Consider the following 12,993-nt stretch of genomic DNA (forward strand, 5'->3'; position numbering starts at 1 on the left):
GTCTTTCAGGCTCAGGCTCGTTTCTTGACCTTTTGAGAGAGAGTGTTTCATGAGATGAAAGGAGAGAGAGGAGAGAGAAGAGAGGAGGAAGGAGGGGGGAGGGAGGAGAGAGGAGAGAGGAGGGAGGAGAGAGGAGGGAAGAACAAAGGGCAGAGAGGAAGGTGGAGCGGGGGGGGGAGGAGGGAGGAGAGAGGAGGGGAGGGAGGGAGAGGAGTGACCACCTGATAGACAAGGAGAATCTGAGTTCTTCCTCATCGGAACTAGAAGACATCTTGGATTGCTTCTTCGCCGAGACCTTGACAGATGAGTATGAGGAGCAACAACTTGCGAACAGCCGCCATGAAGCCAACAAACCTCCTGCGATCTCCTGCCTCCTTGCACCTGCGACCACTTCTTGGTCGAGCTTGACTTGTGGTTGTTGGAGGAGCCGTCAAGGCTGTAGGGTGTCGGTGATGATGGGAAGCGGAGACGACTTTGTCACCTCCTCCTCGTCATGTCCAGGGCCGGTGGCGGTGGTGTTGGTTGGGGCTCAGGCCTGACCTCTCCCCGCGACTTGGAGGAACTGAAGGAGAAGTGTGAGATGAGGAGGAAGGGGAGGAGGGAGGAGGAAGAAGAAGCACAGAGGGACGAGGGGGGAGGGAGGAAGGAGGGAGGAGGGAGAGAGATTCAAAGAGGAAGAGTATCACCTGGTTGTTTTAGAATCTTTTTTGGAGGATTCATCGCTGTTCTCCTCCATGTCCAGTCGCTTCTCCAACAATCGGTGGAGTCTTCGATTTTCAAGCTGCGAGATGCGTGAGGTCAGAACGTGAAGCAAGGGGCGCGTGAAAAATCTTATCGCATCACATGACATGGCTTTCATGCCACACACATACGAGTACTCCGTGATCAATCAAACTCAACATAATGCCGCATCACAAAAGAAAAGATAGGTTGCAATTACATCATAACCACACTCTTTCTTACTTGCAATCTTGCCAGCTTCGAGTTCGCTTGCTGCAGCGAGGTATTCAGCCTCTCCTGCTCGCTCCTCTTCTCATCGCGGATGTTGCTGATGCTTTCCTCCAGCTGCGCGATCTTGTCCTCCTTTGCCCTCACGTTCTCTACAGGAGGAAGTCATTCACTCCATCTCCTCGTTGTCACTTCACCTCTCCTTCACCTCTCCCCTCCCCTCCCCTCTGCCCTGCTCGCATCTCGTAGGACCTCCTCTCTCTCTCCTCTCCTACCTGGGTTGCTTTTGGACGTCAGCTCCTCTAGCTGCTGCTGTAAAATCGCGATCCTCATCGCCCTCAGGGTTGCGATCCGTCGAACAACTTTGAGCTCGTCTTGAAGGTTTTGAACCTGATCAGCCTCATGTCAACCTTGGCTCTTTCCCTCTGCTCAACCTTGTCGTTGGCATCTCTCGTGTCTCGGCTGTGCTGCTTGCTCAATTCCTGAGGGGAGGTTTCGATCAACTCGTCAGGTCAAATACCCCCTCCTCCTCCTCCTCCTCCTCCTCCTCCTCCTCCTCCTCGAATCATCATCGTTACCATGATCATCGTGATCATCACTATTCTCTTTGACTTTCACCAGCAAGTCTCACCTCTATCGCCTGGCGGGATGACTCGAGCAGCATCTTCTCGCCCTGCTGCATCTTCAGCATGCTCTCTTCCAGCTGTCGCTTCTCCAGCATGACTTGATCCAGCTGCGGGGACATTGTAACTCACTCTCATCGCAGCACAGACCAACTTCACCTGTCTCTGCACATCCCTCGCTTGACCGGACTGACTCTGCATCGACAAGAGCTTCTTCTCCGCCTCTTCCTGCCGTCTCAAGTAACCACAAGCACGTGCTCCTCTCCTCCTCAACCCACCAGCTTCCTCGTCAAGTCTGCCGACTTCTTCTTCGACCCCTCCAGATGCATCTCAACATCCTTCAACTTAGTCGTCATGACCTCCTGGTCCCTCAGGTCTGCCTGCAGCCGCTCCACCCTCGCCGTCAGCATCTCCTTGTCTCCTTTGAGGCCCCTGATCGCTGCCGCCTGAGCCTGGATCTTAGCCATGCTGGCGTTCCTCTCCTTGTTGAGCTCATCTATTCTCCTCCTCTCCTTCTCCAGCTCCTTGAACACCTGGTCCAGCTTCTCCTTGAACACCTCAATCGCCTCCTCTTCCTTCTCAAGATGTTCCCTGCTGCTCCATGGCGAGAAGTCGTCCTCCCTTCTCTCCTCCTCTCTCCTTGGGCTCGCGCGATCTTTCCTCAGCTTCGACTCCACGCTCCTCGGGCTCATGTACTCACGGTTCATCCCAGTGATCTCTGCGGCCACGTTGTATCCTGGCCCCTGCCCGACCGACCAGGGGGAGGAGGGGCGAGAGGGGAGCGATCGCATGATAGTCGAGCTAGTGGGGGTGGTGTAAGGGGAGGATGTGATCTTGTGCTCCATCGTCTCTGCGCGACTTCCAGAGCTGACGAGCAGCGGAGAATTCTTGTCGTCTCGCTCCGGTCCCTTCTGCCGCACAGGTCAGCAGCAGCAGCAGCGGCAGCAACAGCAGCAGCGGCCTTAACAGTTCCCCACCTGCTCCTCCTGCGGTGTGTCTGCTGTCCCGTGGCTGCAAGAGATGAGCAACTCCTGCCAGCATTCCATCACAACCATGACGGGGAACAAGCACAACTCGTCTCCCAGCTCACCACAGTGGACTTGGGCTCTCCAATAATCATCTGCGTCACCTGCAGAACCCTTCAGCGTCAACCTGCATGCGGGAGGCTCGCTGCCCCCTACCTCGTCCGGAACTTTCTCGTAGACGGAGATCTGGTCCACAGCATGCAGAAGGTCGCCAGGATGGACTAGGCAGGAGGCAGCAGCAGGGCCGTGCTCCTTTAGGGCTGCGATGGTGAAGGGGCCGACCGGGTACGTCTTCCAGAACGTGATCCCGATGCCGCACTTGCTCCCCGGAGGCCCGTCCGATCTCTTGAGCATCAGAGACTTGTACTCCTTGCTCCTCCCCGCCGACGTCTGGCTCGTCGAGCCCACTGATCTTGGGGAGCTCGGGACCCGCGGCAGAGGTTTGGAGGGCGGAACGGACATGTCTTTTGTCAAGCTGTCATGCCCATCTCCTTTGGTCATCCTGGGGAGAGGAGGAGGGATGTAAGAGAGAGAAGAAGCTTTCATGCTTCCACGGGCGCCAGATCCAGATTACTGAGCCTCGCAAACGAAGGATTTCTACAGGACAAAAGCATCGTTCTTGCCCTCCATCTACACAGATATGTCAGCAGGCACGCAATCCTTGTCGGAACTTACTGTCTTTGAAGGAATCCACCGGAAAATGCGTCACTCTTGGCACATATCCTGCTAAGCAATGAGGCGTCACACCAGGAAGTGATAGCAATTGCGGGAGTGAGGAGTCAACTTTGAGAAAAATTTGATGCTGAAAGGTGAGATGGAGAGCCACAAAAAAACAAAATGATCCAGGAAGACCAAAAACTATTCAAACATGCAATGTAGTTCATGGTATGGGCGCCTTGAGTCATGGAACTTGGCAGCAACAGGAGTGAGCTGGTGAACATGGACGAAAGACGATTCACAAAGTTGTAGCGGCTCGTGTCAGAGGACGCCGGAACGATCTTCTGCATCGCTCCTCCTCACGGGTGTTTCCCTCACAACCGCTGAGCTGCATGACCTGCGCTGCTGCTCCTCTTCCCTTCCCCTCCTCCTCCCCTCCCTTCTTCCCTTCTCGACCTCACTAGTTTCCTTCGCCATGTGACTGAAGCCAGTCAAGTCTCACTACCCTACCCCCCGGCCCGGGAATATGATGCAGAAGTTGGGAATATTATTGCTCTCGGTTCGAATTATGCTTTAGTATCATGGTACCGTATTTATTAGGTTCCTCTCTAAGTAAAAAGGCTATACATACCACCTGAGCCTCAAGTACTCGATCGAACAGGCTCCCCCAGTACCCACTCCCGGGAGTAAAGTTCCTCCTTGTCAACGGACTGAAAGGATTTCGAATTGAGCGAAAGAAACTTCAAACTTTCAATGCTGAAAACTTCAAACTTTCAATGCTGGAAACTTCTAAAACTTCCGTGCGGCCATGATAAATTACTCAAACTTTGTATGCTGGGAAACTTTGAAACTTTGAAGCTTTGAAATTTATTCAATGCCGCGAGTTTTTTTTTGAATCAAAGTTTCAAACTTATTTTTGATTTTGCCGATTCTGACCGCTCCTGTAGCCTCCATGTCCGATCAAGGAACCGACAAGGAGGGGAGGCTGGTAGAGAAGAAGGCGGGAGAGGAGGCGGAGAAGAAGGCGGAGAAGAAGGCGGAGAAGCAGGCGGATGCAGTTGTAGTGAACCACCTGCCTGCCACTGTGATGCTACATACTCCCTCCAGTACGCCCAAGGCCGAGGAGTGTTACGACAAGAACGCTTACCTGAGCAGAGTGATATCAAGTGTCGAGTCAAAAGACAGCATGCTATTGAAGATCAACTCATTCGTCTTGCAGCTTGGAAGGTCTATCAGCTCTCTTCCATCCTCTGTCTCAGTTGCTCTTGACTCGATTCACAGTGTCCTTAAGGAAACATTTGGGCCGACAACCACACTGTCTCTGTACGGATCAACAGTTTATGGGTGTGCGACAGTTGATAGCGACTTGGACATTACATTTTGCATTGGTGATCAGGTGAGAAAAGCCTTTTGCCTGCTGGCCCGTTCGACTTCTCAACTGGCTTCCAGGACATGGGACTTGAAACGAAACGAAAGTTGTTGAAGAGACTCTCAAAGGTCCTCCGTCAGCGACTTCAATGTCAGTGTTTGGCAATTTTGCGATGTCGCGTGCCCCTGATCAAGCTGGAGGACAAGAACACAAACGTACCTGCCATCCTTACCTTGTGATGTTCTGAAGAGGTTGGCTGTAGATCAAGGCTGACCTTTCCACTGGAAATGCTGCCCCGATACCCCAGGCTAGACTCCTTCAAAGATATTCGAACATGGACTCAAGGTTCAGACAGGTATCTAGCTTTCTATCCCCAACACTTCTGCACTTCTGTTCCTTTTTCCCCCCTTTCTCTTGGCCTTTGCATTCAAGATGCTACTCTCTTGTTTTTGTTTGTTGCATGGACTGACAGAATCTCGAAGCTTGCCATCCTCGTGAAGCATTGGTCCAGAACAAGGGGCATCAATGACGGAGCGAATCTAATGAATTCGTATTGTTATTGTCTTCTGGTTCTGCACTTCTGTCAAACGTAAGTCCATCAACATTGCGATCAGCACTCACGAGCTGGTTTGTGTCAGGATCCAACCTCCGATCTTGCCGATTTTGGACTGTAACAAACCAATCCATGGTAATGTACTGAAGTTATCGAGTCGAGATCAATTGCTGCAGGATTCGAAGTTTCAAGGGTGAGTTGATCTGTTGTGTGTGCAAACAGCCCTCGCACCTGTTTGCTCCGTCCAACATTGACCAGTCCTATGCTCCAGCCGTCGCGAGTGGGTTTCTGAGAACGTCCAGACCCTTTCAGAGCTTCTGGGAAAGTTTTTCAAGTATTATGCGGAGGTGGATATGAATGTGATAAGTGAAAAGGATTGATGGACAACAGGATTTTGATTGGAACGAAGAGGTTATCTCAGGGACCAATGCAAAACCATTGTTAAAATCAGCTGTCGAATGGGGTGAAGAGCAGGGCCAGGTCATTTGCATTCAAGATCTTTCGAACCCTCAGATGAATTGCGCTCGAAACGTACTTTTTTTCGGTTGTGTTGCCTGAGACTGAGCGAAAAACATTTTATCAGGTGAGGGATTTTGGGTTGGAGAAGATAGTCAAGGAGTTCCAGAGAGGAGATATGGTGATGAACTCGACACAGATCGGAGATTTATTCATTCCAAGTAAAGGAAAGAAGAAGTGAAGATTCTCAGTGGTGATACCTCCACATCTTTGAGAAAGGCACATAAGTGTTGAGATTTATTTCAATTCACTTCCCGCAATCTACTCGTCCCACATTTCGCTCAGGCGGCTAATTTGCATCTTTGTGAGGACTTGTTCCTTCGAGCAACCATACTTGTCAACAATAATCCGAAGAGATTCAATGTCCAGTATCCGCTTTCCAAGAAGGTTCAGCTCGTCCAAGATGGCCTGCCGGCTCAAGTTCACCTTCCGAAAAGAACTTGGCGTTGCTTTTCCCTGCCCTCCCTGTCCTCCCCGCACACTCTGCCCTCCCTGCCCCTTCTGCACGACTTGTCCTCCTTGTGCGTGCTTGGCTGCTGGCTTCATAGCAGCCAGCTGGCTCTTGTTCTCACGGTTAACGGGCACCACCTGCTTCGGCGCAGTGGCCTTGGAGGCCAAAACTTCTTCAAATGAAGATTCGTCAGACAAAGAGTTCTCGTCCGACATGTCGCCATCATCATCCTTCGCGTCCGTGGCTTGCTTTGCCCTCTTGCTTGACGGTTCTTCTGGATGCTGGCCCGTAGGTTTGGGGATCCTGTCTGTTTCAGTCTCCTTAGAATGAGCGGCTCTATGTGTGTCGAGCTCTTTTGATTGGACGCTGTTCCTGATAATCATCGAAAATTCAGTTTGAACTTCGTGAAGTTTGTCACGTATAGTATCCACTTCTTGTGAGATGTCAAAAATTTTGCGAGAAAGTCTCTGTAAAGCCGGCATCATACTCCTGCTGCCGTCAGGCTGAAATTTGCCTTTTGAAAGGCCAAGAAATTGCCGCTCACGCATGGACTTTGCTTTGTTACCAACATTCTTATCGTGCGATGTATTCATGCTCGAGCTCCTTCGTGCTTCAATTTCTCTGTGGTCGAGCCTTGGGGGTCCACTACGTCGTCGAGTATTGGTCGAAGCCACCAATAGTCAATGAGGCATTTCTGCGGCTTCGGAGGCAGTCCTTCCTCCACTGGCAGGCTGTGATCCTCCTTCGAACTCTCTCACTACAGTATACTCATATCTTATCGAACCTCCGTCCCCTCCGCCGCTCCTCCTCAGTTCCTGGTCGCAGCCATCGCTTTCCAGGTTTGAAAGTCGTTTACTCAAAGTTTAGTTAAAAACAGCACGAATACATGACGGGCGGTCATAGGAGGGATGAGGTCTACCAGTGCAATGGTCAGTGGAGGGATGTGGGTCAGGATGTGGAGGGGGGATGAGGGTCTTGTTTAAAATGTTTTAAATTTTATAAAAGTATTGTAAAGGTCACCATCCAAATACGTGGGGGAATAGGTGATGACTACTACCCCTGGTACTCGGTACCCCATCTTTTGACAGGACACCTTACCAGAAAATACCCCACCACTGGTTTACTTGTTTTAAAATGAGTCACCTACACCCACCCCCTCTTTTCCAGACCATGACCACTGTTTACAACCCCTTCCTAGCAGCAATTACGAAGCCCCACCCCTTCTTAGGGCCCTTATGATGCCCCTCGCCTACGTAACATAATCAACTTTAACAAGGGGGTAGGGTCATCATATGACCCACTATCTTTCCTCGAGCACCCCCTCATTATACATACAAGTACCCCACCCTTATAGACTTTGCTGCACATTTACCCATTTTGTGATCTGTACCCCACCCTCTATCAAGGTGAAGTACCCACCGTGTATATTCTACCCCTGCTCGATCATCCGACCCTACCAATGGAACGATGGTCATACCCTATGCACCCCTTGCCGACAAGACTCTATCCGACTCTCAGCAAGTCTTGACACAGGGACTCATCCTCGTCCTCCCCCTCACTCCTCCTCCTCAAATCGTCCTCGCCTCTCCTCCTCCTCCTTCTGCTGCTATCATTCGCTTTCCTCCTGTCATATCCCCGCGTTTCGCGGCCTACCACCCCTATCACCAGTCTGCCTGGTATAATCTGCATTGCGCAAATCAACGCATGTCTGCTTGCAAACTAGGTGGATGTATTAGCAGGATGGTGTATCCTCCGCCCCCTCATGCACCAGCCTTTCTCATAGCACGCTACCTCTCCTCCTCCTCGCCCTCCCCCTCCCTCCCTCTTCCCTGTTCGTTGAATTGGCATTTCATCGCCAACAAATCAATTGCACTACCCCCCACCCCTCTACCTACCCCACCCCTACCTCCTCCTCCTCCGCGCCGCTCCCATGCGTGCTGCTGTGTTCAACTTTGCAGCCTATCACTTCAATCCAACTTTCCTTCCTATCCACTCCCTCCTCCCTCTCCCGCTCCTCCCGCTCCTCCTGCTCACGATCCCGCTCCTCCTCCTCCTCCTCCCCACCCGTCCTCTAGTCCCTCAAGTCAGGGTGGCGGCTGCGGTTTTAACGTGCCGCGGGCCCCGGCGGCTCCTTTTTGTCGCCGGCTCTATTTCCTTCTGCTGCGCGCTTATCGCGCCGACGGCGACTTTGCGAGTCAAGATCACCGCCTAGAGTGCGATGGTTGAAACTGGAATGCCGCCCCTCCTCCTTAGCCCTCCTGCCCCTCCTCCTCCTCCCTCTGTGTTTCTTGCTTGTCATGCGCCCCCGTGTACGAATGCTCTGCATGCATGGTAGCTGTTGATGAGTGCTGAGAGGGTAGGCGGCATGGAGCGGCAGCCATGTTCGACCGGCAACCTTTTGCTGTTGTCATGACTTTGAATACTGATTCTGGTCTTACTGCTCTCGCGCTCGCTGCCGATTCTGCCATGCGCTTCTTCGTTTGTTCTTGCGATGCTGCCTCTCTGATGCATTATTGTTCTCCGCAAGTCAAAGACAGATCTCATGCCTCCTCCTTCCTCCTCCTCCTCCTCCTCCCCATGACCCCCCTCGCCCCTGCATCCCCCCCCCCCCACCACCACCTCCTCCTCCTCCTCCTCCTCCCTCGCTTCCATCTGCTGCTGCTGCTTCTTCTTCTGCTTCTGCTCCTTCATCCTCTTCCTCTTTTTTCTCTCCTCTACCTCACCTGCATTTCCCGATGCTCTTGGTTGTGTTCCGACATCAGTTATTCGTATCTCTGTTCTTGCGTAGCTGGCAGGGCTCCTTCTCCTCGTGCTTGTTTTCGTTTGTGCGATGTTTGAAAAACATATCTTTCTTTCTCACTGTTTCCTACTTTGTCGTGTCTTCCTCTTCTCGGAGGTCTACACCCTTTTGTCCCAACAACCAAGTCCACATCCATCCTTGCTGTATTCGCTGCTTTTATGCTGTTTGATATTTGTAATCTTGACTTGGTTTGTAATCTCTTGGAATGTCTTGTTTTCTTGAGTTTTCTCATCGTACATTCATTGGTGCCATGGAGATTTGGATTCATCAAAACCCTGTAAAACGCATGAATAGTTTTCAAAGCAGAAGCATTTTGACGGTGTTAGTTGATTGTTAGAAAGCAGCTTGAATGTGTCTGAGAGGTTTATGTAAAGCCCTTCTGTTCCTGACCCAACACTACAGTTCAATGACTTTGTCTCTGAAGCGGCAATATTGTCTCAAGATGACATGTGCTTGATTTGATTCTGTTCGGAATGCTGTCTCTTTAGTAGAAATATTTCTTGGATTGTTTCAGACCAGACTCCAAAGTTCCTTCTTTTCCTGCCTCCTCCTTTGTCAATCACAATCTTTACATGTTTATGGGAAGTTGGATCTTTTTGAAGCTAGTATTGGTTCTTTTCATCTCTGTCTCTTTGTAAGACTTGCTTTTTCCAGGCAGAGCAGAGTTCGAAAACACTTGTCCAGGTACTGCTTGCTTGTAAGTTGCGCAACCGTGAAGTTTGATCGCGTTTGACCACAGGTCCTATCAACAAAGGAGCTTTCGTGCTTCCGGCAAGCATTCATGCAGACACAACCAGAAAACGAGGACTCCAACACAGGTCCAGCCCAACGGATTTCTACCAAGGTCGAGAATGGAGTGAATGATACATGTGCTGTCGACTATGAGCTAGCATCGCTGCCTGACGCACCAACGTTTTTTCCTACAATGGAGGAATTCCGCGATCCGATGCGATACATCGAAAGCATCCGACTGCAGGCAGAGGAAGCTGGCCTTATCAAGATTATCCCTCCCAAGGAATGGAAGTGTCCGTTCACAATCAAGGAAAAGGGAGACTCCTTTCATTTCCAGACCTGCGTGCAATCCATTGATCAACTTCGCCATCGCCAAGGACCAAGCTCAAATTTCCTGAGGAAATTGAGACATTTTCACAAGAAGCGAGATCTGTCGGTACCTGCTGAGGTCGGAATGTCCCTCTTGCTTCCATCAGCTATGGCTTGATTGTTCTTTTTCGGCAGATTCCGTTCATCGACGGAAGGCAAGTGGACTTGCACTTGCTGTACAAGATAGTTGAGGAACGAGGTCCGCATCGCCTTTGCTTCCAACTTTGAACCGATTGACGGGATTCCCAGGGGGCATGACAAAGGTGGACCAAGAGAAGAAATGGAACGATGTGGCAGCTTCTCTGAAAATAGGCAAGAACAGCCAGTCTGGGCCTGTAGCGCAGCGAATCAGGTTGGCGATTGTTGTCACTCCATCGCTACCTCGAGGTGACTGAAGTCTGCGCAGGGATGTTTATCGTCTGTATCTGGAGAAGTATGCGATGGCGATCTCGCAGGTTGGACGGCAGGATGTCTTGAGTCAGTGAAGAAGTCTGAAACAAGTGTGCAGGGACTGAAGCCTGAAGAAGAGCTCAAGGAGGAACCTCTCTTTACGGTCCGCAAGCGCTTCGCTCGCATGGCGGCTGCTGCAGGTCTCGATGGCTCAAGAGGACAAGTTGAAAGTTCCTGATGGCTCTTGTAGGAAACGCTGGAGAGGAGGGAGAAGAAGGAGATGCGGGCGATTCTTTTGGTTTCGGGGAAGGAGGCTTCTACACGTTCCATTCCTTCAGACGACGAGCGGATGACTTCAAGAGCAAGTGGTTCAGCGACTGGGAAAGGTGAGGAAAGAAGGTGGGGGAGAGACCTTGTGATGTGTCTTGATCAGGCCTGTCACCGTTGAGGACGTCGAGAAGGAGTACTGGAGGGTGGTCGACGGTGGAGGTGCATCTCACTCAGTTCGATGAGCTTCCAATCTGATGCTTTTCTGATTTTTAGATTTGATGCTTCGCGTGGAGTATGGAAACGATCTTGACGTCTCTGGTCACGGAAGTGGCTTCCCTACAGCAACAAACTGCAAGCCGGAAGACAAAGTATGTCTCTTGTCTCTGTGTGCTGACGTGATGAGATGTGGTAAGTGTCCTTACCTTCTTACTTGCAGGAATATGTTGAATCGCCATGGAATCTCAACAACCTTCCGCTTCAGGTACTGATCCTGCAGCAGAAGTGTGTGAGAAGATGATGGTTGTCATAGGAAGCATCGCTCTTGAAATACATCTCGCCCAATGGCGAGATCAGCGGAGTCTCAGCGCCGTGGGTGTACGTTGGGATGCTGTTTTCAACCTTTTGCTGGCACAACGAGGACAACTACCTCTACAGCATCAACTACATGCATCATGGAGCAGGCAAGACATGGTATGGCGTGCCTGGTGGTGAAGCAGAGAAGTTCGAGCAAGTATTTTACAACGAGGTCCCGGAACTCTTTGAGAAGGATCCAAAGCTCCTGTTCAAGCTTTGTACCATGATTTCTCCGAAGGTGTTTCAGGAGAGAGGGGTGAGGGTGTACCACACGGTTCAGAGGCCTGGAGAGTTTATCGTGACGATGCCTCAGTCATATCACGGTGGGTTTTCTCATGGATTCAACTGCAACGAGGCCGTCAACTTTGCTCCAGCTGACTGGCTCCCGTTTGGTCGTGCGTCAGTGGAACGATATAAATGCAAAAAGAGGAGCCCTGTGTTCTCGCACGAACGATTGGTGATGACGTTGGCCCATCGCAACTTCTCTGACGCGATTCACGCTCGCGCCTCTGAGTGGATCGAGTCGGAGATGTTGTACATTGCTCGGAGGGAGTTGGAGGAGAGGAGGTTCCTTTGCCCCGGCGACTGCGACTCGTCGATCCCCGACTCCAAGAGGCCCAAGTGCTTCAGAATCCCCAGGGACATGAGCAATGTCGTCAACAGCAAGGACGAGTGGATCGGAGGAGTCTCTGAAGCTGAGATGCCTCAATGTCACTGCTGCCTCCACTACTTATACCTCTCGGGAGTGATGGACAGACGAAACCCGAAGAAGGTTTCGTGTCTGAGCAAGATGTGCCTGGCGAAGTTGCTGGGTGAGGAGTCGGACTCACTGAACCTGGCGTCGCATGCAGAGCACTTGATCCTCGCCTACCGCTTCACGATGGAGGATCTCTTCTGTGTCTCCTCGTCGAGTGACGCCAACATGATCTTGGAAGCGCGGAGGCTCGATCACTACTTTACGATGCTCAAGAACGATTCAGATGCCGCTGCTCTGACTGTCTGGTTCTTGCCTCACGGGGTAGACGATGGGAAAGAATCTCCGCGATCCTCGATCGCCGAGATTGAGAACAGACCCAAGAACTCGCCCCTCGTCCACGGCAGCATGAAATCTGCACCTGTGAAGAATCCTGCTATGGCTGGGATCAAGAGAGAGAACGGCGCTCCTGCTCCCGTGGTGAAGGATGCTCGTCCTGGCTCTCCTCTCCTCCTCACTTGCCATGCTCAGGTTCCCGGCAAGTTCTACTTCGGTTTCTGTGAGGAAGTCATCAATGTGCTGAAAAAGGTCCAACAGCAAGTGACCTCTCCCTGTCTCTGACCCTCCGCTGCAGCTCGCGGGGCAAGAGACGAAGCAGAACGGGGGGCGAGGTCTGTGCAAGATCGAGTGGGACGATGCAAGCGGGTTGCCAGTGCTTCCCATCCAGGTGTGTCTGCTCATGACACGGGGGAACAAAATCGTCACGAGCCCTGCAGGTGGGCCATGGTTGTGTCATAGAAACCCTGGGAGAGATTCAGGTGCTGAACCTCCGCCGCCTCCTCCTCTGCCTGAGTTTCTTTCTCGGCGCAGGCTCGTCCTAACTGGCAAGACCCGGAGGGCTTGTTCTACTGGCCCAAGGGATTTGGTCGATCGGAATCCTCCAGCAGCTGCCCTGCTGACTTTGTTGTTCTTCAGTCTCGAAGAGGAACTTCCCGTCGATGAAGCAGGAGGGCAAGTGCTCGT

At 51.7% G+C, this 12,993-nt stretch overlaps 4 protein-coding genes across 4 annotated transcripts; 2 read left to right on the top strand and 2 right to left on the bottom strand.

The window, feature by feature from the left end:
• Nucleotides 1–11: 11 nt before the first annotated feature.
• Nucleotides 12–3,097, bottom strand: GUITHDRAFT_136297 (hypothetical protein; the record flags this gene model as incomplete). Its single annotated transcript, XM_005836056.1, has 13 exons — nt 12–29; nt 382–436; nt 482–562; nt 687–781; nt 964–1,100; nt 1,224–1,338; nt 1,383–1,430; nt 1,580–1,681; nt 1,731–1,799; nt 1,850–2,314; nt 2,549–2,602; nt 2,662–2,700; nt 2,753–3,097. The coding sequence occupies 13 exons, from the start codon at nt 3,095–3,097 to the stop codon at nt 12–14; spliced, it is 1,623 nt and encodes a 540-aa protein (XP_005836113.1).
• Nucleotides 3,098–4,205: 1,108 nt separating this feature from the next.
• Nucleotides 4,206–5,872, top strand: GUITHDRAFT_105213 (hypothetical protein; the record flags this gene model as incomplete). Its single annotated transcript, XM_005836057.1, has 7 exons — nt 4,206–4,649; nt 4,703–4,837; nt 4,885–4,967; nt 5,095–5,211; nt 5,261–5,368; nt 5,447–5,534; nt 5,759–5,872. 7 exons carry the CDS (start codon nt 4,206–4,208, stop codon nt 5,870–5,872), a joined length of 1,089 nt encoding a protein of 362 aa, XP_005836114.1.
• Nucleotides 5,873–5,952: 80 nt separating this feature from the next.
• Nucleotides 5,953–6,525, bottom strand: GUITHDRAFT_105214 (hypothetical protein; the record flags this gene model as incomplete). The annotated part of the gene is made up of 1 exon (XM_005836058.1): nt 5,953–6,525. The coding sequence occupies one exon, from the start codon at nt 6,523–6,525 to the stop codon at nt 5,953–5,955; it is 573 nt and encodes a 190-aa protein (XP_005836115.1).
• A 3,198-nt stretch (nt 6,526–9,723) lies between these two features.
• Nucleotides 9,724–11,739, top strand: GUITHDRAFT_68209 (hypothetical protein; the record flags this gene model as incomplete). The annotated part of the gene is made up of 6 exons (XM_005836059.1): nt 9,724–10,017; nt 10,698–10,819; nt 10,867–10,922; nt 10,977–11,075; nt 11,117–11,184; nt 11,233–11,739. Coding segments are annotated over 6 exons (1,146 nt in total), but the record flags the coding sequence as incomplete, so codon positions are not given.
• Nucleotides 11,740–12,993: the final 1,254 nt, after the last annotated feature.

Source organism: Guillardia theta (assembly GCF_000315625.1).
Source record: "Guillardia theta CCMP2712 unplaced genomic scaffold GUITHscaffold_19, whole genome shotgun sequence".
Taxonomy (NCBI): domain Eukaryota; class Cryptophyceae; order Pyrenomonadales; family Geminigeraceae; genus Guillardia; species Guillardia theta.